The following is a 27,927-nucleotide window of genomic DNA, read 5'->3' on the forward strand; positions in this document are numbered from 1 at the left end:
ATGAAWATAAGTGCAAATGCTCCCTTGCCAAGCTCTTGCCAGTGCCASTATGTGCTGAATATTGTCAGTTTAGTTTCTTCATAGTCCCCTTAAATTAATCCTGGAATTGAAAACAAGTGGCATTGAACTTTTGGGTTGGGTGCTTTCTTACTTGGTTTGAGGAACATCTGATATACAGATATTGCTAGTCTTTCTCAGGGTGTGCCTGTGTATTTGTAGAGATAAATGAATAACATGATGTATTAAGAAATTTTGGCCTTTACTGAAAGTGAGGTATTTTCATGCTGATCTAACGAGGATACAGCATTTGAAAGTTGGGCAGGAGGAAGAAAGAAAGGAAGGGCAACAGCTTAACACTACCTACTGACATGCCTGTGTTTGTGACCCTGGTCTGCAGAGCTCACTGGTTGGTGAGAGGAGAGAATTTGGTTTCCAGTTCCTTCAGTCTTTGGCTTCCATAATGAAGTTGTCATGACTTCATTAAATTTACTGGAGAAATTGAATTCAGGTGAATCAATTTCATGGGCAATCTGTTGTCTAATGAGAATTTCCACACACTTCCAACCCATTGGGTGACCCAATAATGTAATATATTTCTCATTGTCAGTCAGTCAAGTTATACAGTGTGCTACATTTGATGCTTCAAAATGTTGGTAAAACTGTTATAGAAGGTAATGCTTTGCTGTCTTTCATTTTRGACCTATCCTAGAGTTTTGGTTTATCCAGAAATTTAGAAGAAAACTAGAAATTTAGAAGAAGAGAAATTATATTTCTTCTTTCTGTTTTCAATTCCCTGTAAGCCATGCAGGTTAATGTACATTGATCTGTGTTGTCTTGGCAGTTATACAGATTTGTGCAAACTTCAAAGTGTTTGATCTCTTTTTACCACCTAGGTTGCCTGTGGCCTAAGCAATGTTTAGGTGTATACAGTTAGCATTCTCTACMAGTCTTTGGTCTATACAGTGTTTTTCCTTAGAAAAATCTGGAAGCCTCATCAGATTTCTTGAATACTAGAAGCTAATTTCAGTTCAAATTGAAAGGAGAAGTCTGACTTCATTTTAGCTGTAGTCTGTGTATAATTAGTGCTATGTGAAAGCTGAGGTCTGAGCTTACAGTTGGTTTATTTCAAGATCCTGAAAGGCATTCAGGTAGCTCTAATTAATGCATTACAATTACCATACCTTAGAAACRTTGCTTAATGTATTGGAGTTACTCTTAAGCTTTCGGGATTCATAGATATGGAAAAGAGAAACAGACAGCTCAGTAAAGCTATGTAAGAATAATAAGAAAGCTAACATAGGAGTCTGGAACAGAAGCCTTTTTCTTTTGTTGTAACTCTCTTCTGTATCACAAATGTCTTCATGGGATTTTTATCCCTTCCATTTCTTACATTCCAACATAAGCTTTTCAACCTCACCGAGTATAAAATACATTTCAAATKAAATCAATGTACATCTTCCCAACAGAAAACTTTCCCAAAATATTTGGTAACTCAGCATGCGGAGCAGCACACACTAGCAAGTCATGTTAATCAGTTCTGCTTTATAAAAGCAAACAAGGTGGGGAGGAAGTAATGAGACGCTGAAACATCTGTTTGGGGACTTCAAATCCCCTTAGAAGGTTTTGAGTTCTGCCTTAAAGAAACACAACTCCAAAAATATTACARCCAACTGTGGGAACATTTTATGGCTCTTTAGAAAACATTAATTACATAAATATTAGTCTATAAAACATAAATTCCCTCTGCCCTCTTCTCCAGATTTGCTTCTGGTATAAAGGTGTAATCTTGCCAGGCATTACAAGCATTCTTTAAGCAAAGAGAAGCTAGATCAGATCCATTCTAGGAAGAAAGCTGCTGAAGGAAGAAAACCATCTTTGACTTTTATGAAGCTAGATAATRATTGATATTGTAGTATTAATAAAAAAATCTTAGAACGGTATAGGAATGCTGTCATTKAATAACAATGGAATACATAATCCTGTATTTAACACTATTAATAGTTACTTAATTGCTTATAAAGTCACATGTTAAAAGGCTACATAAAGTAGTTTCCCCTTCCTACTTAGTGCTGCCTATGGCAATTTTTCTACACTGTTGTCCATGAAAATAAAATTTGAAATCTGTGTTCTTACTCCTGTTTATTTAGGATGCTTGAAGAGAGAAGTTAGCTGTTCCAGTCCATTTTTATTCTTATCTGCTTCTAGTTTTCTTTTTAGATAGGTTGCTGCAGAATTCTGGATAATACATTTTCCTTAAGAAATGGGCATGAGGAAAAAAATACTAATGCTTTTGCTTAGCATGTGGTGTTTGCTTTATTTAGTGTCTTTTTATTTACTTTGACCTGTTTATATTGTTCTTCTGCTTTTACACTTGGATGTGGTAGTAATGTTGATCTGTGTTCTTGGTAATCAGAGGGCACTCATCTCTTTTCTAGTTTGTTTTTCTTAATTGTAACATDAATTTTTTTCAACTTAAACATTTACAGAAATATTCTGCAGGATCTGTTACACAGATTTTATTTTTTACTCACAGAGTTTTAGGGCCAGTGATTTGACAGAAACATAGTTCTAAATGCCATATCTTATACTCGCCGTAAAAAACAGAGTAACATAACCATGAATATGTGCAAGTTTGTGCTTATAATSTTGCCTGTACACAGTTATTTAGCCTAGGAATATCCCAAAGGAAGAGTGTATGCAGGAATCACTATGTGTCTTCTGTTAAAAAGTACTGACCTGCAGAGTGGGAGTTGTTGGCATTTGTTGACAACAGATAAACAAGAGTTATTTTTGGTTCATCTTAAGATCTGTACCTCCAGAATCTTGGTATGCCTTCTGTAATTATGGTAAATAATGCAGTAACAAAACAAGGTAAATAATATTATTTAATATTTTCATAGCTTATTATTAGAACTGGCTTCTCTGTATGGGCTTTTTGCTACTTAAGAAATCTGTAGCAAGGGTAAAATAGCACTTGCCCAAATTTGTGTGTTATCTTCTGTTGTATTCTGACTCTGAAAGCTTCTAAAGGTTCCAATTAATGAGAAAATGCATTAGTTTTAATTATTCTACCTCCTAGGTGCAAACACATACTCTGGTAGTTGGTAATTAAGCATAGGGAGATTGCAAATGAAATTACTTTYTGGACAGTTCAAGGCACTGCAGTTTCCTGGAGAAAAATAAGAATAAAAAAAAAACTTACCTTTTGTGCCAGAATTCTTGAAATACGTGTTTTGGTTAAGCATGTTTCCTTCTGGGTTGGATGGGACCTGCAGAATCATTTGATAGTTCTAGGGATTGAAAAGGTGTATCTATTAACAGGGAGTCAGAAAGTCAGCATTTTAGTTTCCAAACCCGTGCTTTTCTTCTAGCATTTGTCTTACACAGAAACTGGGACAAGATGAAAACTTGTACCTTAGTTTTACTTAGGACCTTAGTTTTACTCTGTGAAATTCAGAGCACTGTTTAACCATCTCATGCTTCATTTCAGCAGTTTTACACAGTGCTATAAATTAGCGTAGATTGTAATAAATTGGCATGTACATGTACTTTTATGTGAAAATCATAATCATTTACTTGTATAAATAATATTAGGTTTTCTGGAAGACTTGGGAAGGTATTAGTCTGGTAGGGTTCTGACTACAGAAATTTGCTGTYTGATCAGGTGTCTCTAATATTGATGTTAAAAAGTGACTTCTAAATTCCAACTTTTAGGCAGAATGCTTTTATTTTATTTAATGGCTCTGTGGATTCCTTTGCCTTGGAAAAACAATGGMGTATAACAGCAATTTATTTGTTCTATGATCAAACTGCTTTTGACATTTTTCAGGAGGAAAACATATGATAAAAATGTGAAAATACTTCTTTTTTTCAAATATTCTCATTCTGTTTAATCACTTGTGAAATAATACTTCTGCTTCTTTTTATTGGCTGTGAGTCCTTTCAGAGGGTGGAGTTGAGTTWGAAGCCTTCAGGTTTTATAGAAATAACTATCTACAATAAACATGCCTCCTAATTTAATTTCCACCTGACATGTTGACTGCATGAAAYAGATTGTGCAGATCCAGTGCTATTTTTGGCTTGCCATGCACAATGTGAAAGTGAATTTTATTCTCTTTACAGGCAAGGTGGTTCTGGGAAGCATATTTTCGATCAATGAAAGCAATTGCTCTCGCTACTCTTCAGATTATCAATGATAGAATTTACCCATATGCTGCCATTTCTTATGAAGAATGGAATGATCCCCCAGCTGTGGTAAGTTAATTCGTTTGATTTACTCATAAAACAAATTGTGGATTTGTTGGGGTTTTTTTCCTCRTATAAAAGGTATGTGCTATAAAATTTGGCAATAATTCTGTGTATGTGRGTTTGTATGTGTATGTGTTGTGCTGGTAACTTGCACAGATGAAGCTAATATATTTTATGACAACTGGCAAAATACCTAGCAGTTCATTTTATGTCCTGGCACTAAGATGAGAACTTTAAACTTTTGCTATCACACACATTAAATTGCTTCCTTGTTTATATATATATATATATATATATATAATTTTCCCCCTTCATGCACATACACATACTTCTTTATTTCTGTTGAATTTAGAGAGAATTTGGAGCACTGTATGTATCTGGACACAGTCTCTATGACTGCAGGGAAAATCGTGGAAATGCTGAAGAYCTCAAACAATCTGCAAGGAGCTTTCATATAATTCTGTTGAAATAGCTAATTGTTCCTATGCCTACAATTTTCTCCATGGTATTTCTTAACAATTTCTTTTATACAGAAACTGATGACCAAATTTTTGCTGGGTTTTTTTCCCCTTTTTTTTATTTTTGGTTTAATTTAAAGTTTCACTGGTTCAACTCACTTCTGTTAAGAAAACMCAGGGCAGTATTAATTAACCTCCTGCACCAAGCAGCTGGTTGTGATTTTTTACCATATAAGAACCCTGTAGATGATTTTCACTCRTAATCAGTTAATTTTCTTTGTGTCAAATTATAAAAAACAGTTTTGTTTTACTAATAAAACTAAACTTGTTAACTGTCTTGCTTTATGATAGTTTAGAGAAAGCTGTRTAGGAGTACTCAGGAATAGAGTGTGTAATCTTCAGGCCAATGGAATTGCTGATGAAGATTAGAAGCTCATTGCTGTGCTTCAGAAGCTGAGTTTCCATTGCCTAGCCAAAGGCATTAATAATTTCCTGTTGTCATTTCTTGGAGAGGAAATGTGGCCCTTGTCAGTATTTAAGGAAGAATTTAATCTGCACAAGTATGTGCTCCACAAGATGGGAATCACAATATCTTAATGCCTTTACAATCATGCCAGCAAAACCAAGCATCYTTAAACATACTCAGTGAAATTAAGAAAATCCTTTAAGCATCATTAAGTCTTTAAAGGGAATGTAAAAACGTCTTCTCCTGGGTTCTCTCCTATACTTTTTTTGAAAAATAAATCTACAAGTCAGAGTTACAAAGTTGCCTGCTTGTCAGGGAGTAATAATCCACTTGAGTCTGAGTCTTATCTAGCTCCTGCCTAATATCTACTTATAGCACTGTTACAAGGTCTAGGAAGCCTGGATGAAACATTATAGCTGGAAAGGAATTACATATGTATGTTTAAGGCAGCAGAAAATGGCATACCCTCTGACTTTGATAAGAAGACAAAGTAAATGTAATGTGCTTCTTGTTTACAAGAAAATTTCTATATACTTGTCTAAACAAACTTCATCRCTAAAGCTTTTAAAGAAAATTATTTCAGGTCAGCCTCAGGGCCAGGATATAGCTAACTGTCAAAATGAGCACCTGTGAGTTAACATTAAAACCACAGTGAAAAGTGTGAGTAACTGGGTGCCATAAATTCTTATGTTACTGGCCAGAACTAATCTCCAGAACTTGCCATGTGTATTCTGCCTTTAAACTCAGCCAACTCAACACCCAGTCCTTAAGCTCTACTTGTTCCATGTCATGTTATGGCCAGCAGGGTTAAGTGCAATGTTCTTCTCTGTGCTCTTGTTCCTGTTACGTGGTTTTGATAGGAACTCAAAGGTGCAGAAGGAATATGTAAAAGCTATAGGCACATTAACAAGAGGTGCAGAGGTGCAATCACTGCTTTAAGGGCTGACTCAAATTAGCAGAGATTTCTTTAATCAGTACAAAACTGTTCAGTTCAGAGTTCAGATCCCTGTGCTCTGAATAGTGAGGTTTTAAAAATGAGAGCCCAGGTTTGCCTATGGAATATCTATATAGGAAAATGCCAGCTTTAAGGGTTTTATGAGCTTAATTTCTAGGACAGATTCACTTTTCTAACAGAAAGAAGGGCTTGCTGTGCAAGATCATTATACACAGAAGGATACTAAGATAGAACCCATGGCCATGGTTGCTTACCTTCCTGCCTCCTTGACTTAAGGTGGGGAGCTTTTTGTGTGTGCTAATAGGGGTTAATTTTGCTTGGTAAGTCACTAGGACCCTGAGAGGTAAAAGAAAAGGTTTGGTAAAATGGTTACTAATTGTGCTGCTCAATTTTTGCAACTGCTTCAGGTGTTAGATAAAGCATTTTAAACCAATATTTCTACTTTGACAATTAGAATAGCTGGTAACTCTCCAAGATGCACATTATRCTTTGCATTTTGTTGAACTATTGTAGCCTCATGTATTTGCGTCCAGAATCCAATCCATCATCTGATTTCAGTCTTATTTTCTAAGTTTTAGTGTTGTTCTACCATTTAATATTTTGATTACATTATAGTAGAATAGATTCTATTTTGAGGTAGCAAACGCTTAGCAAATTGCAGCACATAAGTATGTTTAGAGGCCTCAAATATTCAATTAAGTTAGTTTATAACAGCAGCATGTCTGAGGAAAAAGCTGCATCTTTCACAAAAGGCTGCCCCAAGTTTGATGTCACTTGCAAAGTAAGATTGGTAGGCTTCTCTTTGCTTTTTTTTTTTAGCTCAGATACTTCAAAATAGGAATTAAGACATATTAACAAGCATAATAGTACTAACATTCTAACATTGTTTTTATTGCAAAATTGCATTGATTTTTGTGTCTGAGGGGAATGCTGTTACCTTGTACAGTCAGCATGCAAATGATTAGAGAGGCATACCTATGGCTAGATCTGCACAGGGATGAGCTTTATTCCTGTTCCATAGATAYTTCTCGAGTCTCAACACAAAGAAACATCAGCCTATCCTGTGCTGAATTTATAGTTTCCCAAACACTTTAAACCACCACAGTAAGTACTGCTGCCCAAAGAAGCAGTCCTGCTGTCTTCTGCAGCTGGATGAGTTTCTTTTTTCATGTGCTACATTCTTTTTTATTTTTCTATTTCGCTTGTGGTAAATTAGCCAAAATAATGTTCCTCATATAAAACCAAGCAAAACGAAAAAAAAAAAAGAGAGTGGGGATGTGTTCAAGGGAGGGACTGGGTGGCTGGAAAAGTGCTTTTCTTGGCATTAGTTTGGCTTATATTGGCTCAAAATATTAGTAAGACTGTTGCCTGAGTATCTTCATCACAGTGTGGATCCAGCAGTGGTGCAGGAGGATRTTTTTCCAGGAGGGAGTATAAGGTACTCGGAAGATAGATGCATATACACTTAATTCCACATATAGTACATTGCACTGGAGAAGTGATCCAAGCAGTTTTATGTGTTTTTATGGGCTAATGCTTGTTGGCCTTCCTACAGAAAAAAATAAAGTGGATTAATTTTCAACTTGTTCACTGTCCTATTGAGGAAATGGAAGACTAGTAGCATATAACATCCTAATACATTATGGAATAATACTTTGAATAAAAATGCACTATATTTCTTCCTTTTAATGAAGAGGAGCAAATTATACTTTTGAGGCCTGAAATTCATTGCTGAATCACTTGAGTCCTTATTCTGTCAGGCAGTCTTTTGCTGAAAACATGTGAGTTTAATGTCTTTTGTATTTTTTGGCCCAACCATCATCCATTAGGCAGAGGCAATCAGTTACGTCCAAGTAAGCCAGAAAATGACCGATTCAGCGATGTGCATTTTGATGATTACCAGTTTGGGCTGGATTAGAAGTAATGACTTGGGTTTGAGATGTGATCTGTTACCTTCAATTAAGTACTTTGTTATACTCTAATAGAGGTAAATTACTTCCTCACTTATACTTGGTTGTAGATTGTTTAAATTCTCCTCTTTGTCTCATACCTCACTAACATACATGGGTTTCTGAAAAGTGAGTAAGACAGGGTTTTTCCAGAATTCTTCAGCTGCTTTTGTTGAAATTCTTTCAGGCCTGTTTATAATGTAGATCGATGAAACATTAGAGGGCTTCTTTTGTCAGGGGCTGCTTTTGAGCTCTGACCTTGGATGATACAGACCAGAGTTTAATAATCACTTGAGAATATCAGTATGCGAACAATAAACATACCAGATTCCATTTCTTCCAGTGAGGCAGAAAACAGCACCATCATTTGGTTTAAACTAAAATTGCAAAATTATCTTTGTGCTATTCATTTAGCAAAGCCTAAGTAGGATGTTAATTTRCAGAATACTTTGTGCATTCTGCCAATTGCTAGGCACTTGACACTTATTAAAAAATTAAACTATTCCTAACCTCTTTGACTAGTATTTTATAGTCCTCAGTTTACAGATAATGCTACTGTTATAACTATACCTCCATTGTAGTACCATTTGTCATCTTCAAAGCATTAAGCAAATATTACATACACTTTTGTTTCACTGTAAATGAGAACAAGCTAGCACTTTCCTGCGYGGTGCACATCTGGTGTTTTTTTCCATCAAACAATATTAGTTGTCTATTCTTGCTGTATTTTCCAGCTACTTGTGTGATGGTTTGAATCAGATGGATTAAACATTGCTTTATTTATTGTTAGAATAGGGGTATTATTTTTTACAGTAAATAAATTTCAGTTTATTGATTTTTTTTTTTTTTTTGGTGTTGATGTTATGGACAGGTTCAATATCCCACATGTATTAGCTGTAAATATTGGTGTTTTTATGTAAGTGTGAAACATTATTTAACAGTGCTTCTTTAATTTACCTGCCTAGAGGTTAGGATTTTTTTCTTACACAGTGGATTATTCTACAGTAGATAGAAATTTCTGTCTTGTGGCTAATTTTTTTTTCTGGAGGAGGGTTTATGATCTTCATTAGAACATTAAAAGGTGGCTACTGCAACTTGATTTCGGATTCTGTTGAGTATAAGCACTATGGTTGGCTCTGGACAAGTAGAGAGGGTTAATTCCTTTGGTTTTGCCCTGTGACCACTTGAGGATGGGAAGCATGATGAAATACTTTCTCAAAGTATTGAATAGAAACTTACCATAAATAATTGGAAAAAAATAGAATAAATCAAGGCTTTTTTTGGTCTSGTAATTCATAATTGAAACCACATTGAGGTTAGATTGATATTAAGAGAAACCCAGCTTAGAAAGCCTTGACCAACAGGGGCAGGGGCTAYATCGCTGCTTTGCTTAGATGCATAGAAGAGCTGCTTAACTACTAAGTTCAACACACTGCTGGCCTTACCCCTGTGCTTTTAAAAGACAGTGAGATGTTGTTCGGACTATGTGGTTTCACTAATAATAGTTTACAACAAGCAGGCTAGGTATTGAAAATAAAATGCACAGGGAGGAAAGCTCACTGTCTTGTTTATGGGAGCAATGAAATTTCATTCTTAAGTGCTGTTGCTGAATTTTCCTACTAAATGATAGCTGGGATGTTCTTGATTCTTCTTTAATGTGGAAGATCTTACACAACCTTGTTTTCCCAGAGACCATTTTGTGGTGTCGTTTCTGGTGTCTCGACCGAACCTTTCTTCAAGTCTCTTTCAATGGTGAACAACCAATTAAGAAGTTTTGGGGTAGGACTGAGTCCTAGTTGTCCTGATATTTTGCCAGTATCTTTGAGGCTCTGTAGCATTTAAATATAAGAACTGCCCATTTCTCAGTCCATTTGTGTTCACTGATGTCCTGAAACTCCCACCTGTCTTCCTTCTGTACCCTGCTAAGAAAGGTCTGTTACAMACTTCTCTGCTAAGTTGAACCTGAAGACTCCACATCAAGTCCAGCCTGAAGCCTCCCACATAATGAGAATTCAGCTCTCTTSATACCTTGTCCTTAATGTATTTTTTTTTCCTAAAGTAGAATTAGGTTGTTTTTAATGACCAAGAGGGAGGACAATATTTGATCTAGCTGTAGAAAAGGAAGGTGCCTTGTTTCTAAAGAATTATTACACATGCACACTTGTAGAAAGCATGCACAAGACAGCTGCAGCAGTCTGAATCCTTATGTGCATACATAACCATTTGTGACTTCTCTCTTCCAGCTTCAGGCTATTCCAAAGATCTCACTATCACTCGTGGTACTTTGGATTTTCAGATGAACTGCAAAGAGCTCTCAGACAACTGAGTCTGAGAGACTTAAGTGACATGGAATTACTCTTAGGAAACTAACACTTGAATTTGATCCTTTTTACCCATAAAAATGATTCACAGCAAGAAACCTATTAATCTTGCATTAATTATCCTGGCATGTCTAATGATATTAGCTGAGATGGCGATAGTGAGGGGTTGTCTTATCCATAGTTGTCTTATCAGCACTTTGTTAAAGAAAAGTGATTGATGATCAGTCCATACTGTTGCTGTTTGCTCTCCTCTTTGAGAGYGAAAGTTTCTGTGAATTTCCATCGAGAATGTTAATAAAGATGGGAATGGAGCAAATGTGCCTTCCTCACTTGGTTGAGCAGTGACTGGGAGAACCCATCCCTATGTCATTAGCCATTTCATGCTTTGCTGCCATAATGGAGATTTAATTAGGTTGCTGTTGTATTAATTGCCTGTATGGTTTGCTTTTCCCAAGCAGAAATCTGGAATACTTTAGCAAATTATGGAGGCTTGAATTTGCCTGATTTCCTGCAGAAAGTGGGGTCAATAGGTCTCAGACTGTAGACACACTCTTCAGGCAGGCGGCAGGGGGTTGGCTCTTAATGGCACTTGAGAGATGCTTAATTGCCTTTTTGAAATGTTTTTCTCAAATGAGAGGCATGGTTCTCCCATCCATTAGTGTGTGTCTATAGGCTTTTCCCTCCCTCCATCATCCTTTAGTAGGTGCAGGAGCAAAACCTCTTTAAAAGTTGCCTTATTTTTTCTAAGTTATGACCAGCAGGGGAGAATTTTCATGCMTTTCTGAAAGTAGTAGAAGTTGGGATTTAAGGAAACTAAAATTTAAGTTTATAAGAGAAATTCATTACTATTATAGGTACCTATGCATGTGCTTGCTCATATATGCATGATGTATTTATTTCTGTAAAAACCTAAAATAGTCTCAGATTATGGAAAAGGAATAATCCTTTTCAAAGGGTRTTATAGCAACCAATTTGTTAGGAAGTGCTGTGTACAGAGAGAAAAAGTTTCTAGAAAAACTTCAAATGGGAGCTATTAATCTAGGTAGCAATTCTTACCCCTAAGTAATAAATAGAACATTGTCTGCAGATGTCTACCAGTTTTGTTTTTTTTTTGTAAGGCAGAAACATARTATTTTCTTGGCACTCTGATTTTGATGTTAAACCTCTGTTTCGAGTATTAATGAAAAGGGGTTTCTGAGAGTTGTGTTAAGAAGCTGCTTGACATTACCAGGGTCATTTGGAAAAAAGCAGTCTTGGGGTGGGGGTTTTGTGGAAWCAAGTCTGTAGTAGAGCTTTAATGAGGTGGATTATGCTCTGGTAACRCTTAGGTAGTGATTTGCTGTAGGAATTACTGAAGCTGCAGCAAAATCAGAGGGCTATCCCCATCTGCCACCAGTCATCTTCTACAACTAGCAAAGTATTTACAAAAGCTTTAATTGTAGAAAAGGTAATAATCTCAAAGCAGATTTGTCTCTGCATGTATCAGTTGCTTAAGTAATGGATATRTATTTTCTGAATTACTGAATGTGGTTTTACAGGTAGCCATGTCCCTTTCATGAGCCAAAGTTCCATATTGTGCCRCTACTATTTCTACATTATCCTATTGTTTCTTTTGGTAAAAATGAGCACATTGTGTTTTACATTAGGATACTCACAAACAGTAAGATGAATACTGCTTTTACCAGATCCAATAAAGTGTGTGTAGCTGAAGGCCAGTTTGTTTTTCCATCTATTTCAAGAAGTGTACTAAAACATAKTACTCCTACTRACAGATCCTTGCCTRGAACATACCTTTAGACCATCCTGGRCAAAAGAGTGTGCCRATGCTGTGCTTAACTTTTCTTCCTCACATATTTATCCTCTCTTCAGTTTTGATTTGTTCATAGAAGGAAATCATAATCACGTCATATTTTTTTCTCCTTTACCAAAATGATCAAAATGTTACGATGTCTTTGAGTAAATAGGCTCTTTATTCTCCTCATCCTTGAAGTCATTTGAGTTGGAGGTGTCTAACCATTAAACATGTGATTGATTTTTTGGTATATAAAGTATCCTGAAGACTGAATAAGRAAACTGAAAATTTCAACATTTACATTCTACAAATATGACCTGGTAACTCTGAATCTATGAAACATGCTTTCCTCCTGATACAGGCAGGCTTATGGTRTCAGTTTAGCTGGAGAATTTCGCAGTATTTCTGTAAACTGCTGGCAGTTACTAGCCTTTTAAAGTGTTCATAGTTTTTACAGGCTAGGATTCAAAAGGTCCTTGCAAAACAGCATTGCTCAGTTTCTGTTTTCCCAAATCCCCTTTTCACCTTGTCCCAGAGGCTTTGGTTTTTCCCTTTGCTTCTCTGTCCAACCCCTGCTTGGAACGTCAGTCGGAATGGAAAAATTGAGACTAAAATGCTGGTGCTTTCATGCTTGTGAAATGGTCCTTTCACTGCTTCCTCCCCCATGTTGTCAGCTCCAAAGGAGGTTGGCACATTCAGTGGGAATTTAGTTGTCTGTCTTGTCTTTTGCCATCTGGGAAGGCTTCCCTATGCTGACAGTGTATTGAAGTAAGACCTTTAAAGTCTTGAAGGGGATGCCTTAGTTAAAATTCACAAGGAGCAGATWACTCTCTGAAATTCATCTTTGCATCTCATGYTTTTTGTTTGGGTTTTTTTTAATGTAATAGGTGTTTCCACCATTGAACAAACTTTGTGGAAGCTAGTTATTCCTCTTCACACCTGCTTTTCCCTTTTTTCTTGGGTGCACATTTTATGTCAAGTTTATCGTTTTGTTGCTTTGGTTTTGTTGTTGTTAACACTTTTTCACTCTGAAACTGTAGTGCTAATTAAGTTTCTCTTTGTTTATTGAGTCCTGACTATACATATAAATGTCTTGAAATAGTGATTAGCAAATGAGAATTGAGCCATGCTAGCTGGGTTCAATTCACCATGGTTTTTCTTCTCCACAAATCTGCCTCTTCCAATTTACTTTTTACCTTAACCTCTATTTGTTTGCAGCATTACAGCTAGACAAAAAAACAAAAATGAAGTAAGGAAGAGATTGGAATAAAGGTTTTGAGAAATTGCTGAAGTCAGAATTGAAGAGTCAGCCTGCTTGATCTGAGCAAATTACAAATCTGATGGTTAGGGCCTGGCTATATGAATTACTCCCTATTGTGATCATTCACTTTAATCAAATTGTTTTGCTGTTTTCTTGCTTTCCTTCACAGAAATGGAGCAGTGTGAGCAACCCACTCTTCCTTCCACTGATCCCACCTCAGTCCCAAGGTTTCACAGCCATAGTTCTGACCTATGACCGGGTGGAGAGCCTTTTCCGAGTCATCACAGAGGTGTCTAAAGTGCCTAGTCTATCCAAATTGTTGGTAGTCTGGAACAACCAGAATAAGAATCCACCAGAAGGTAAGAAGCCATGGGAGGGGTGGTGGAGGAAGGTGAAACTGGGCATAGCATGTCTATTGACACTTGCTACAGAATGTCCTCTCTTCTAGACCATTTATATGCAAGAAGTTTTTCATGGTTCTTTCAAAATAAACAGTTTGGGGTTTTTGTGGCAATGTGTTTGGAATTTAAATAATAGAAGCCAAAGTAGATGACAAGAAAAAAAGCCTACCAGTGGTTSTGCTTCTAAGTTCTGAATCAAAAGTTACAAATACAGTTTTAGAGAAACATTTCTGTCCTTAACGTTTTTGGGGGGAGTAGTAAGGAGAGAGGCCTGGTTTTGATCTGTCAATAGTGGGCTTTGTTTCTCTTTAGACAGTCTCTCATGGTATTACTGCTACTGGAATGTTTCTAGAGCAAATGTGGTTCAAAGCAACAAAGTAGTTTGAATGCTTGGAGCTATAAATAAGTGACTATTTTGATTGATGAAATGAAAACTTGGGACATTTTGGGTGTCCAAAATGCAGTTTCCATTTCACTAGAATATCTTRTGAGAATGCTAATGCTTGCCCAGTAAGACAATACGTGTCTTTTCTAAAATATTTCTCTTCCCAACAYAAATGACAAACTGTGCTGCTCTTTATAATATTTGAGTGTGTCTGGTGTCATCTGCATGGTTATTAAATGGTTTTTTAATTTGTTGTTATTTTAAAAGGAGAACACATTCACAGGCATTTTCCCAAGTTATTTAAATGTGTAGATTTTTGGAAGAAGGTTTGGTTTCAATGGCATATTAATGACTCCAGTGTGAATTCAGTGCTTTAAATCTCTCAATTATTTGTTTAATATTCAGTAGCTGAGATGTGCTTTGCCAGCCTGGCATACTGCTGTACTGTATCCCATTGTGCCAGGACTTCAGACTCAGGCTGCCCAGTCCTCACAGCTTGATGCCTACATTTTCAAACCCAAGATCCTTATCCCATGTTTTTTTTTTACTCTTTTCCATGCATTGTCACTGCACGTTCCATGGGCTGCTCTGTGTCCAGCCAACTCCCTTCTTTCCCATCCCCAGGCTGCCTGCCTCATGAGACCAGGCTGCTCCTAACCTTCTCCCAGGTCTTCAGTTGGAAACATAGGTCATGAGTAGTRAATTGCATTATGAAATCACCTTGGMGAAAATGGGAGGTCTTGCCCCATGTTAAAGAAGCTAACTAGGCTTGGACTTTGGTAATCCTTTCCTGTGCCAGACAGATTCTCCAATGCTGCTCATTTTATTTCCATGCTTACCATTCCCTAGAGTGACCTTCAAGTTCTGAACACCACTACTAAAATCCTGAGCATTGTGCTAGGCAATTAAAGCCCCTTTTCTGATTCAGGATTAAATGTTGTAGATACAGTAGCTGTRTATGAGCCTAATTCCTGTGTTCTGTATGTATGGATATGTCATTCTCTGAAAATGTGGGGATTTTGTGAGACAAGAAATGTTGCCTTCTAGGAATACMTGTTCAAAAAATGCTGTATTATGGATTCCTCTGTCATTCCTATAGTGAATKAAGTGTGTTGTTAGGATTTCACTTTATAATTCACTTTTCAGAGGCTTCAGCTGCTTTAGTTCTACTCTTCAGGGTTAGTTATTCTGCACAGCAGTAAGATACACTGTAGAAAATAATCCCTGATCACTTGTCACAATTTACCATCTCCCAAGAGCTTCTCAGAGCCAAGCTATTACTACCATTAACTTGACTCATTTGCCATTTTGGCAGCTTGCTCCAGTTTGAAGCAGGGGAGCTTTATTGTTTGCTTTGAAAAGAGTCCTTTATTACTTCTGTGCTAAATACCTCAGGTTTAGTAATTTTTTAAATGTTTTGTAGCCCTTTAGAATAAAAATTGTTGTGTGTAAATTGGCAGCAACTGGAATTTTTGCAGTAAGCAATTATTTTCTATAGCAAAAAAGGCTTAGTGATATATACAGTTATGTGATTACTGAATGTGGGTGGATTTAACACAAACGAATTGTTTCCACGTTTCCTTCAAGTGAGTTTGAGATACAGGAGAGTTGAAGCAAATAGATCATTACAATAACCTTTTCAATCATTGTATTAATCTTGAAAATTAAAGTGTGTTTAATTTTTTTCTGCTTCTACTGCCGCTAAGTCATAAACTAGTTAAAAAAAAAGCCTTTGCCTATAGACCTTAGGATTGTGGACTTGAGAGCTCATTTGAAAGCATAAGCAGTTTTGTCCTTGCATTAGCCTAAGCACTGCATTGAAGCAAATAACTGTTTTTAGTGTCCCTTGTCCCTTTATTGCTGTTACAACCATTGTAATCTCTTGGCCTATGGCTAGAGAGAGGTCAGTTTGATTAAATTAACTTGTTTTATTCCAGGTCCATGCAGGGCATTCCACTTGGCTCTTCAGCCAGTCTCTCGTTCAGTCTGTCTATTAGTGATCCTAATCCTCGGACTTCAAAGCTTCTGCTGTTTATAGCCTGTTAAAGCCAGGAAGTTTCTGATGGATTAGAACAAGGAATGAGTTTGAAGTTTGTAATGTGCACCACTGTCACTGATAAAGTCTAATTTATTACCCTACRGTAGTATCTGCACTTTTATGGCTATTTATTTTTAATTGGTTGTAGTAAAGCAGAGGTGCTTAACCTTCTAGAGCATCAAGTGCTGTATTTTTCGGTCATTTCCACTTAAGGGATGTATTTTGGTACAGAAGCAGATCTTGGATTTTGTCATTGCAACCCTTCATGTGTTCATTTTGTTTTGTGTGTGTAAGTGAGAGGGCTGGGTAAAGAACATCCAAATTGCCTGCCTTAGTGAGTATGTGTGCTAAATTGAGAATTGGATTTAGGTTTCCTGGGATGCAGCTGGCAAAGTGCCAGCCAAGTGACATGTGGCCTCTCCTTTCTTCCCTCTGTCAACACCAGAAAAATATAACTGAAAATATCATTGTTATCAAAACAATTTGTATTGGAAATAGAGGGAAGTGGGAATCTGTCCATAGCAATGGAAAGTTTTAAAGTACATGTAAATTCTAAACATAATATTAATTTTTTTTGTTTTGGGGGTTTTCTGTTTGGTTGTGGATTGGGTTTTTTGTTTTGCTTTGTTTAAGGTGTGTTTTTGTTTTGTTTTTTTTTTAAGTGAATGCTCTGCACTTGCAATAATGCCTTTATGTAATGCAATGATGCCTAACTCATGACTTAGGAGGAAAACCAAATAAAAATGAAATACTCTAAATATTGTACAAAAAGTAAGATCATGTAAGATCACAGATGGTTACTGCCATTGTTACTGCTGAGCATCCCAGCTAAGAGGCTGTAGCTGATCTCRGCTGCTGTGCAGTGGTAACAGGTGTGGGAGTGAGCAGGATGTTTGGAAACAAACTCCTTTCAAACCTAGGCCTCCCAGGGCAGATGCAGCTCTGATGTGACAATTTTTTTTTTTTTTTTTTTAATGCTGGTTGATAAAATAATAAGTAGCTAAGAGGGCAATGGATTAATTAAACACTTGACTGGAAAGTTTTCAACCAAATAGCATGTAAAAAGATAAAGTTGTAAAACCACATATATACGGGCTAGATATCGATAGCAATTTAAAGACTGTTTTTTCTTTAGTCCTAAGAGTTTACAAGGATCATTTTTTTAATGTTTGAGAACTATGTTTGGAAGTCTGAACTCATGGTTCTGTGTTTTCTTTAGAATCAGTGAAAAGAAACAAGATAAATCTAAGAGCAACACAGATGTCTTGTGCAAAGACATGAGAGTTTGAAGTTTAGAGTGTTTTTGGTGATAAAAATATTAAATCCTATATGTGAAATGGCAGAAAGAAAGCATCACATACAATCATGATTCTAATCTGGAACCTAAAAGCATTATAGAATCAGCTTGTTATCTTAAGTACTCGCTGGATTTAGGGGATGTGATCTCTGCTCTGTCTTTGGCTGAGTTTTGCATATTTTGTCTGCCATGCATTGTATGCAAGAAGCCCATCAATGCAGCAGTAATGTCAGTAGGTCCATGACTGTGTGTAATGCTAATAAAAATACTAAAAACTTTGAAATACTGCAGGAAGAAAACAATTATTTTTCTTTCCTGACTCACTCTGCATCAATTAAAACAAACATTGTGGTCCAAGCGCCTGGTGCTGGGAATATTTGTATAGAAATCATGATTTCCTCCATCCGCTAAACATTTTTTCCCTTTCATTTGTATTATTCTAAATGGTTGGTTTTTAAATTCAAGAAAATAGTCTGTGATAGAAATTTGCACCAACATTTGTTTCAGACAAGTGAAGAAACCACTTTGTCTACCACATAAATTGTATTACAATGTATCAATTCATTACTGTTAGTAAATATGCAACAAGCTACAGATCATKTGTGGTAGCTTGATTCCTTTTTAGGTTCCGTTTTATAAAAATGAGAAGTGTATTTTAGAGAATGTGTATTTGCTGTGTAGTTGTGGATCCTGGAGCTAAGTTGCTGATAAACTTGTTATGGTATTTCTGAAATAATAATCTTTGTATTTCTATTTGATGCTGTTAATGGACAACATTGATGTAAACTTTGGAGGATAAAGAAAGTGAGTATCCCTTGGATTGCTGTGTCTTAAGGAAGTGTTACCTTTAAGAAAGAATAATAAAACCATTTTCAGTGACAGGTTTGGAGTTTTTTGTGTATTGCACCTTTAGTAGACAGCACTAGTAGGAATGTTTTTTATAACTTCTCTTTAAGTTTTTAATTAATTTGGCTCCTTGATGATGGACTTAATGCCATCTTAGTTAACTAGAGAACTAATTCATGGTAATTTTAGTCTTCCATAAGTCATTTTACAAACATTTTGCAGTATTATTTCCTAAGGGAGTCTAGAAAGTTAGCCCTACCAAGCTCATCTTAACAAAACTGGGTGAAATAGTGTCCTAGAAACAAAAACTCTTCTTTTGTTGTATAAGCAGKAATTCTGTGCATTTCTGTAGAACAATATAAACATTGTGACATAGGTAGAARGCACTTGTTTTGATCTGTGAACAGACTTTCACTGAGCCATTGTGGAAGGAATTCTGGTTATAAATAAAGATAACATGCTTGATGTTGTTTCTGATAGATTTTTGAAACTTCAGACTCCAASTAAATTCTCCCATTCAGTATTGGAGACTGAAAAAGTATTAATTATATTTCATCAACAGTGTTCAATTAGTTGTATTCATGCAAACCACTATAGACCAGCTAGAATGAGCATCAGATAAGAGCTTTTACAAAARTTCAGGAATGAGAATTGAGTGTGCTGGATGGTATTCTGCTCTGTACGATCAGATGTTTAAAGATACTTTATCCCAGTTTTTTATTGGTATTTGTCTACCTTGCATAACTTCTGGAAAGGTTTTTCCTTTTTATATTTCCAAATGGGGTCCGTAGAAGTTTTGGGAAGTTAGAGCATAATATGAATTRATACTCTGGACCCAGATTATCACTAGTCATAAGATATTCTTAGCTGTTGTTACTGAGGCAGTAAAGCAGAAAAACAATGTTTGTACAAATGTATGAGTCATCAAAATGCTGTGATATTAACCAATAAGTGGATCTTTCTAAAATTTGTCATATTGTTCTTAATACTGGCAAGCATTCAGTTTTTACCATCAGGAGTGTACAGTGTATTTCCAGCTCCTCATTATCCTTAYGTGCTGCTTCCAATTGCAAATGCAGCAAACCATCTGCATTCAAGTATCACTTCCTATTTTTTGAACTTGTTACTACTTAGAAGTGGTGTCCCAAGAATATTGGTTAGCTCTGTACAGCAGCTGTACTGATTCTCATTTTCCCTAGGTTGGGTGTTGAAACTGGGAATGGATGATTAATACTTAGAACAAGTAATTTCCTTTGTAAATACTCTTTTGTCTGCTGACAAGATMGACAATTATGTGTGTGCTGCAAAAGGACTTCTTCAGTTGTTACTAACTCCCCAGTTTCCCAGAAGCAAGGATACAGAGAATGGTGTTGTTTGACAACATGTTGGTGTGTTCTGGTTCTGGCCGGGACAGGGTTCTTTTCTGCAGTAGCCAGGAGGGCCCATGGCCAGACACRGAGGTTTCTCTGTACCACTTCAGTATTCTGTACTACCTCACGTCATTRYAGGGGGAAGGGAGTCTCYTCCAAAGAGAAGGGGTTCCTTTTGGTGGAGAAAACCTGGTGGACGGAGTGTCTGGTATTGTCTATTATTGGGGATTTTTCTGTGTGAGTAATTTCTTTCCTTGTACCCTGTTTCTGCTAGTGTTCATTTTCTTATCTCATTGCTSTTCCCAGTAAGTTGCTTTTACCYCAACCTATGATCTTTACCTTTTGTCCAATTCTCCTCTTTGTCCTCCTGCAGCAGGAAGGGGGAGGGGAAAAAGCGAGAGAGAAACACGTGGTTTGGAGAGTCTTGGTGKGGGTACTGAATTGGGGAGTACTATGACACAGTGCCATTTCTCTTTGAAAAGAAATAATACATTCCATATAAATATTGTGCTCTATTATTTGTAATTATTCCCCTTTTATGTATGATGTAACAGTTCATTCAGTATTGAGAAACCTAGATTTCAGACTAAGAAATCATTTTTTATATAAGTAGTCTGCAAGCTTATATTAGTTACATTTGCATTACAAACAGCTGATCACAAGCCTAGGGAGGTGTGGAAAGTAAGAGAGGTTTTCTGTGTGAGAGGGTATTTCCTTTAGATTATAATGAAGTTGCCTCTTTCTGATGATTGTCCTCCCTTCTCTAATTTACATGTCTTATGTGATTCACTGGCAATTGTAGCTGAGTTGTAGCATAATTAGAGGATGGGATTTTTTTATACTCTTTTATCTGTGTGTTTTAACTGGGAATGTAACTATGCCACTTAATTATCTTACTGTTTAAATCATCTTGAAATCATGCTTGAAAAATTTGCTGTGAGGCGTGGAATTAATGGTGGAATTGTGGGCTGGCTAGAAACACAGCCATATATGTGGTTAGGGTCTGTAAGCCCACTAGAAGAGGAAGCTGCATTTGGCAAAKTTGGGAAACTACTGATTTTGTGTTTTCTGTTTTTCCTATGGGCATCTCCRGCAATGATTGCATCCATAGTCCTGAATAGCGCATAGTGCCAAGCGTGACCTGAGGCATTACCAGAGAGCAAGTATAAGTGTTATTCAAACACTTCTCTCATGWTTATTTCAGTATGATGCACAACAGGAGGTGCCTGTCATTCTTTTCAGAATCCATATATACATAGACTTGTATGCGCTCCAGAGAGCTTTATTTCCATAATTTGCTTCTATTTTTTGCTGCATCATGGAGTCTTCACTGATTTTTAAAAAATAGTAGTCCCCAGTCCAAACATGCATTTTTACCTTTGTATACCTGAAGGATCTCGTGTCATGATGTAAGATTTTTCTTCAGCTTCTTTTATCTTTGTTAAAGGGTGCAGGGCTGTCATACTGTAAGAATAAAGCTTGTGCATTTACCTTCTGTTATAACAAAGCCTAGTAAACTGACAATTTCCTCCATATAAGTTTAGCTAGTGCTGAGGAAACCTTCAAACTTTCCAGCAGTGTCTGAAAATTCAGTGTGATTCACCCTGTTTCTGACTGCTCTTTAAGTACAAATGCTTTTCYTTTGTCGTCCTTTGAAATAAATGTAGGTAGTTTTAACCTTCCTGATGGATTCTAAAACTTTGACTTCTGAAGTGTSTATTTTAATGTATATATTGCTTCTGGAGTTTCTGTGCCAGAGCTAATTTGTAATACTTGGATCTCTCATGGWGCCTGCTGTCCTTTATGATAGTCAGTTTTGCCCCAACTGCCAAAGTGGTTACCCAGGTCTCATTGTGTCATAACATCTCTCCATCTTCCATCTCTAGAGGGGCAGCAATCTCCAGTATCAAATCAGCCTCTAGCCAGCAAGTAGCTTTGTCTGTTTTGCATGCTGCAGAGTGGTTGGTGCCCTAATACTTTATTCAAAGTTTCTCCAAAATGCTTATATTTTCTTTTCATTAATCTAAGGCTAAATTCAGAAACTTTATATTGTGCTTCTCAAAGCACAAATATTTGACAGTAACATACCCCTTGTTGAGAACTGGTCATTTTGAGAGACTTTCCAAGACCTTAGTAAATCATGTGGATTTAAGAGGATTTGCTGACATCTGAGATGCATGCTGATTATAATTAGATTACATCTTCATTTTTCATACACTTTTCATTGCTTTTTCTTCTGTAACCATTTATTGTGCAAGTGCCATGTCTGTTAGTAAGCTATCAAGTAGTTGATTTTTCTAAAGAGCTGGAAAAAGCTTTTATGCCATGCTTGTTTCTCTGAATTATTATTTTTCCATCCTCGTGATTTTTCAATTTCAGCTTTTGTTTCAGTATATTCCTGCACTTTGCTGCAATTTGGTTGTTATTTTTGAACATGTGGTAAACATGGAGAGAAGACTGAATAAAAGAATACTTAACATGTATAAAATGTAAACTTTGATGCTACATATAAATTCAAAATGCATGCACACCTATGGCAATTCTGATTGCTACTGAAACACTTATAACAGTAGAGTATTTTTGGGACCTGGCAGGCTGCTCAAAATTATTTTRCACCAATTATGGTGTTACATTTGGGTAATTATAGACAATTACCCAAAGGTCTTTAAGTAGCTTGCAAACATTACACAGTCTATAGTCTTTGTGAGGCAATGATATGTGTCTTTGTGAGGTGCCTGTAAATGTCTTATAAATGAGTGCTTGTGTGTTGAATGGTAAACCAGTAAGAAAGCAGTGAGTGTAATCAAGAGTACTTATTTGCAATAAACAGCTCCAGTCATTCAGTGTTACTGCCTCCTGAGKTTCCAATGACTAGTAAGCTGAAAATTTAGGAATTTCAGTGGTGTCCTACTGGAATCATCATTTCACATTATGATTCATGCATGGCTTTCAAAGACCTTAYGATGCTGAGAATAAAATGAGCTCATAATGCTATAATTGGAATCAATGCTCTTGAACATTTTTGTTGTGGCCCCAAGGAACTGGCTATATCTCTCCAGCTGGTGGCTAAYGGTGACTTCTATTGGGGTAGTAATGGGATCCCTTACTAATCCATCAATAGTGGGATTGAACCCTTCCAGCTGGCTAGTGGTCAGTGTGACAAGCCACTCAAGTGTGTTAGGGCYAATGCCTTATGCCTTCTAGTAAAAGGACAAGAGGTGAGCAAAACAGGACAAGAATGTGCATATGTGTCAAATAAAGGCCATGGTCTACAAGACCACGCAGATAAAAGTAGACTTTACAGACACTTTTTCAATCTCACAGGAAAAAAACTCAGGGTAGGAAACTGAATACTAAATACAAATTTTGCCAGTAAATATCACTCTGTATTTCTTCTTTTTCTTTTTTTTTTTTTTTTTGGCCACCCATGCATGCCAATCCTCCTTTCTAAAATAGTGCTCCAAGAAAAACTGACTGTTGAGGACTTACTGTGGTTTGGAAATATTGCTTTGTTTTCCCAAGTGAAGTAGTGTTCAGACCCTGGTGTCTTTAAGCAGTGTGCAGATTTGTGGGGTTTTTGCATGTTGTATGAGCTGTTAAATYTGAGAGACCCAGAGGCAATGAGGATGTGGACACCCCGTTCTGAGAGCAAATTTTGCTTGTCAATGTGGGAATGAAGCAGTTTCTCTTCTTCTCTGGTACTGTCTTCCTAATGCAATAGATTGACAGTGGAAAGAGTGCAGAACTGTCTTGGAGTCAGACCTGATTCTGGGTTATAACGGACTTGGAAGTGTGTACATAATTGCATCCCATTATTTTTGGTGTTGTCTGTCAGCCAGCATTCTTCAGATACTTTGGCTGAGCACAATTGCAGAATTTGATCATATGTTGTTGTTTAAAAACCTAAATAATTTTCTCAGGTTAGGACTTCTCTCATTTCAGTCCTTACAGTGGCTTTTTTTATTGCCAACCTATTTTAACTTCCACTTTTTGTTCTGAAAACACTAAAAGAAAGATCATATTTCCTTAAACTTTTTCTGAATTTCTGTATTTGTTCCCCATGTCCTAGTAGTTTATATTCAAGCTTCCTATTCTTATCCTGGTGACAGTCAACAATCTCACTGTTCATAGTGTTTGAGGCAGAAGGTGTAGTGAGACATCTGGGTCGACCTGTAAGTCACGAGTCACCACGTTGCCTTTCTTTTCAGTCCAGTGGCTTCTGACTTGACTGCAACTTCTGTAATGGTACCCAGTCTTGTTGAAAGACAAGATGTACACAACCAACTGCTGTCCTTTTCAACTTCTGCCAGAGGTTAACCACTGTTACTATTAAAAATGTCTGYCTTATTTATACTTTGAATTTTCCTGGCTTTAGATTCCAATCGTTGTTTTTTGTTATGTCTTTCTCCAGTTTGTTGAAGACACATGCATTTTTCTTCTTGTGTAGGTGCTTGTACATGTTAATGAAATCCACTTTTTGTTCCCTCTTTTAGTAAACTAAACAGATTGATCTCCACATTCTACCAAAAGGCATTTTCGCCTGACCTCAAATAACTCGTGTGGTTCTTTCTGCACTATTTTCAGTGTTTTAACATKATTTGAAAATCAAAAGTATTTGATTTTCAAATCAAAAACTTTTGATTTGAGAAAGTATTTTAGCATGTCTGTCTGTGTCTGCATACAGGTACAATTGCCCTGCCTTCTGCCCCCATTTCTTACAACATACCCACCTATATATACAAAAATTACATTAATCCATTTTGCCCCAGCAGCATACTGAGAGCTAATGTCCATTCTGTCTCTTTAATTCTTTTCAGAAACTGCTTTTAGGGAAAAAGTTGCCTTGGTCCTGGTGTTTAGCTGTGTGTCAAACTGTCCATGTGTTTTTGTTCAAATGCACCTAGTTTACTAAGCAGTTTAGTAAGCTCTGTATGACCTTATTGTCATCACTATTTTTCATATCTTCAGGCTTTGTATCACTTGCAAGTTTCACTGGCAATTTATATTTCAGACATGAAATTTTCAGTGGCTTCAGACCTAGTATCAGTTCTTATAGACTCCACTTACCACAGAACGAGAGAATGGTTAAGCTTGGAAGGGACTTCTGGAATCTGCTGTCCAACCCGGCTCTCAGGCAGGATCATCTCAAGCACATTGAACAGAACCATCTCCAGATGGCTTTTAAGAGTAGAGATTTCAGTACTTCACTGGATAACCTGTGTTAGTGCTTAGTCACACTCACTCCGAAAGTCTCTCCTGATGTTTGGAGGGAGCCTCCAGTGTTTCAGTTGGTGCCCTGTGACTTAGGACTTTGAAGATAAAACAAATTGCTGAGAATCTACAGAATCTACTCGTTAACAGTCAATAGTGCTAAACATTTAATTAATAGAATAAAATTTATTTTTCTCAGTCCTTGATGGAGCTAACATTCTTAGTTCAATTCTTTCTGACCCTAGAGTTGCAGTCAGTGTTTGCATACTGCTGCTTCAAATTATTTTAGTTGCAATTGAATGAAGTATCTTTTCGTGCTGTCTGTCCTAAACCAATAGGTATTACTCCTACACTTGCTCTCTGTGAATACTGCACATTGCTGTTTTGGGCAGCTATCCCCAATGTAGCTRCCCATGAAGCTCTTTGTAGAGAGCTACAGAGGAAAATGTAATTAAACTTCTGTCTCCTTTCGTATGCTCTTGTGTTTGCCAAACTGAAACAAGTGTAAATCCGCCATTAAGAAGCATTGATTTAGATGCAAAGAAGAAAAGAGTAAAGAGCAGCTAAGATGGATAGACTCAAAAGTAAAGTACAATATTGAATTCTATTTATTTTAATTTTTCTTTTTAGATTCCCTCTGGCCAAAGATTCGTGTTCCACTGAAAGTTGTTAGRACTGCAGAAAATAAACTTAGCAATCGCTTCTTCCCTTATGATGAGATTGAAACAGAAGCAGTGTTGGCTATTGATGATGATATCATTATGCTAACCTCAGATGAACTCCAGTTTGGCTATGAGGTAAGATAATTGTCGTTTTCCTCATCTCTTAAGCTGTCCATTTCGGCATTGTATGTATTTATAAAGTGGAAGAACCACTGCACAGTCTGCTGATTCAGATTGTTGCATCTCTCTTTACCGTAACAGTTCAATGCTGACTGAAATAATTTTACAGATAGTTCTTACCTTGTGGAAAAACCTGCCAGCTAAGAGGTTTTCAGTAACTGGCAGAGTTGTGCCAAGAGACTCCAGAAAATGTTGTGTAATTGGTGTGGTGTAGCAGTCTGAAGACTGAACTGCATTCTTAAGAGCTTCAGTTTTCAGATAARTCAGAAGTGCTAGCCAAGTGAACGTGTCTTGATGGACAAGACAAGTTTCAGAGATTAAGTGYTGAGAACAGAGGAGGCCTCTTGAAGACATGCCAAAGTAAGGTGGAGTTCAATGAAAAGAGGACCTGAAGAATTCCGAGGAGGGGACACATGCATCATGTGCTTGAAATGGCAGAGCTTCAACAGCTGCTGTAGTAATGAGGGCATGGACAAACAGAAAGTTTGTCCAAATCAGTTACCCATGGCAGTATAAAGAGGTGACAATCTTCATAGGTACTTGAGTTGTTTGTTATAAGTATGCTTAAAGCAACACTGTTGTCTTCCTTCCAAAACTATGTTTTGAATTAGGTAATTCCTGTCTTCCAGGAATTACCTAATTCAAATTCATACACTCAAATTCTTTGTATTTGAGTGTATGACACAGTCCATAATCTTCCATTACTGTTATATGTGTGTATTTGAGACAAAAATTTGCTGTGTTTATAAATAAATCAGAAACATTAGAAAATGTAATACTGCATTTTAAGAAAGGTTTGAATAATTCAGTGGACCTGTACATRCAGGTTCTAATTTTTAGCAATCTTAAATGCAGTTAATACAAGTTGACACTTTTAAAAAATATGTTGGAATTATTTCTTTAATGTACGTAAAAGAATGTAAAATTTTATGTGGTAAAATATGGCTCTTTCTCCCTCTTGAGTAAAAGAGGCTGTTAGCAAGTAACMAGCTTTTGGACTCCAGAAATGTCTTGTGATGATGTAGGTATGCTGAAGTAATAACAAAGATGTTAAATAGTGGAGACAGAGGTTTAATCTATCAAGTGTGTCTCCAGAAAGGAAATACTTCCCTTGCCAAGTTAAGAGTRGCGGGTTAATACATGAAGTGTGAAAGATGGAATGAAGAGAAGACAACTGAAGGAAGGGGGTTTTGGCCACATAGACCTTCTCTGTACTCTGTTGTCTACAYGAAATGTTTTAACCACAGTACTGCAACAGCAGAGCAATCAATGCTGGCAGTTCTGCAAACTGACTYACTGTTGCCTGTGTTGGTGATTATAACTACTAGTTTTTGAAGGTGATCTGATGGGATGAAAGATAGCAGATCCATAACGTGCATGCTGCATAAATCCTTGCTCCATTTGCAATCTGATTTCCATTTTCATGARGCTGTCCCAAATGAAGTGACTAAGTAGTGACTTACTGAAGTCACCTAGGTGACTGTGTAAGTAGTTCCAAATGAATTACTGCTACTGGCAGAGCAGGCTTGAAGGGCTTTGAAGCAGAGGTTCAAACTGCAGCTGAGTTCCAGCTGTGTCAGCCAGAAGTTGTGCAAAGCAGAATCTTGGTGTTTGTGTGTCTGAACTGTTAATTTTAACACCCTCAAAGGAGAATGGCTGTAACATCACATATATTGAGTCTGGTCACTCACACAGGAYGAGGTTATCGTCATAAAAACAAAAATGAAGCAAAGAAAATTTGATGCAAATTCCCCTGTAGCTGCTGCAATTAGAGAACCTGCAGCCATCCCCTAGGATGAAATCCAGCAGGTCTAACTGTTYGTGCTAGCTCATTTATTGGCCTTGTGGCCACATGCCTTAGTGGCAAGGGACTATCTGAGTAATAGTCCTTATATTYTGTAATTGAATGTAACTGTTTGGACATGAGATTGTTTAGTTTGGCATACTGGAAACTGTTTGTTTTGCAGTTTTTTGCATTTTATTATAAATCCTGTTCCTTTTTGATTCTAGGAATTGAGCTTACTGCACTGTAATGTTGATGGAAAATTAAGTGCCATATTGAGCAGATTGTTGAGACAAACCTATGA

The 27,927-nt window shown here is 36.8% G+C and overlaps 1 protein-coding gene across 1 annotated transcript in view; it reads left to right on the forward strand.

Annotated features, from left to right (window-relative positions):
- The window catches only part of EXT2 (exostosin glycosyltransferase 2), a 67,129-nt gene that overhangs the window by 25,844 nt on the left and 13,358 nt on the right, over positions 1–27,927 (forward strand). Inside the window, exons 7-9 of the mRNA XM_057364235.1 lie at positions 4,123–4,254; positions 13,620–13,809; positions 25,629–25,795. Coding sequence (XP_057220218.1) covers positions 4,123–4,254; positions 13,620–13,809; positions 25,629–25,795 — 489 coding nt within the window. The remainder of the gene's footprint in view (positions 1–4,122; positions 4,255–13,619; positions 13,810–25,628; positions 25,796–27,927) is intronic.

The sequence above is a fragment of the Malurus melanocephalus genome, unplaced genomic scaffold (genome assembly GCF_030028575.1).
Source record: "Malurus melanocephalus ecotype Western Australia unplaced genomic scaffold, MMel_1.1 scaffold_2, whole genome shotgun sequence".
In the NCBI taxonomy this organism is placed as follows: Eukaryota; Metazoa; Chordata; class Aves; order Passeriformes; family Maluridae; genus Malurus; species Malurus melanocephalus.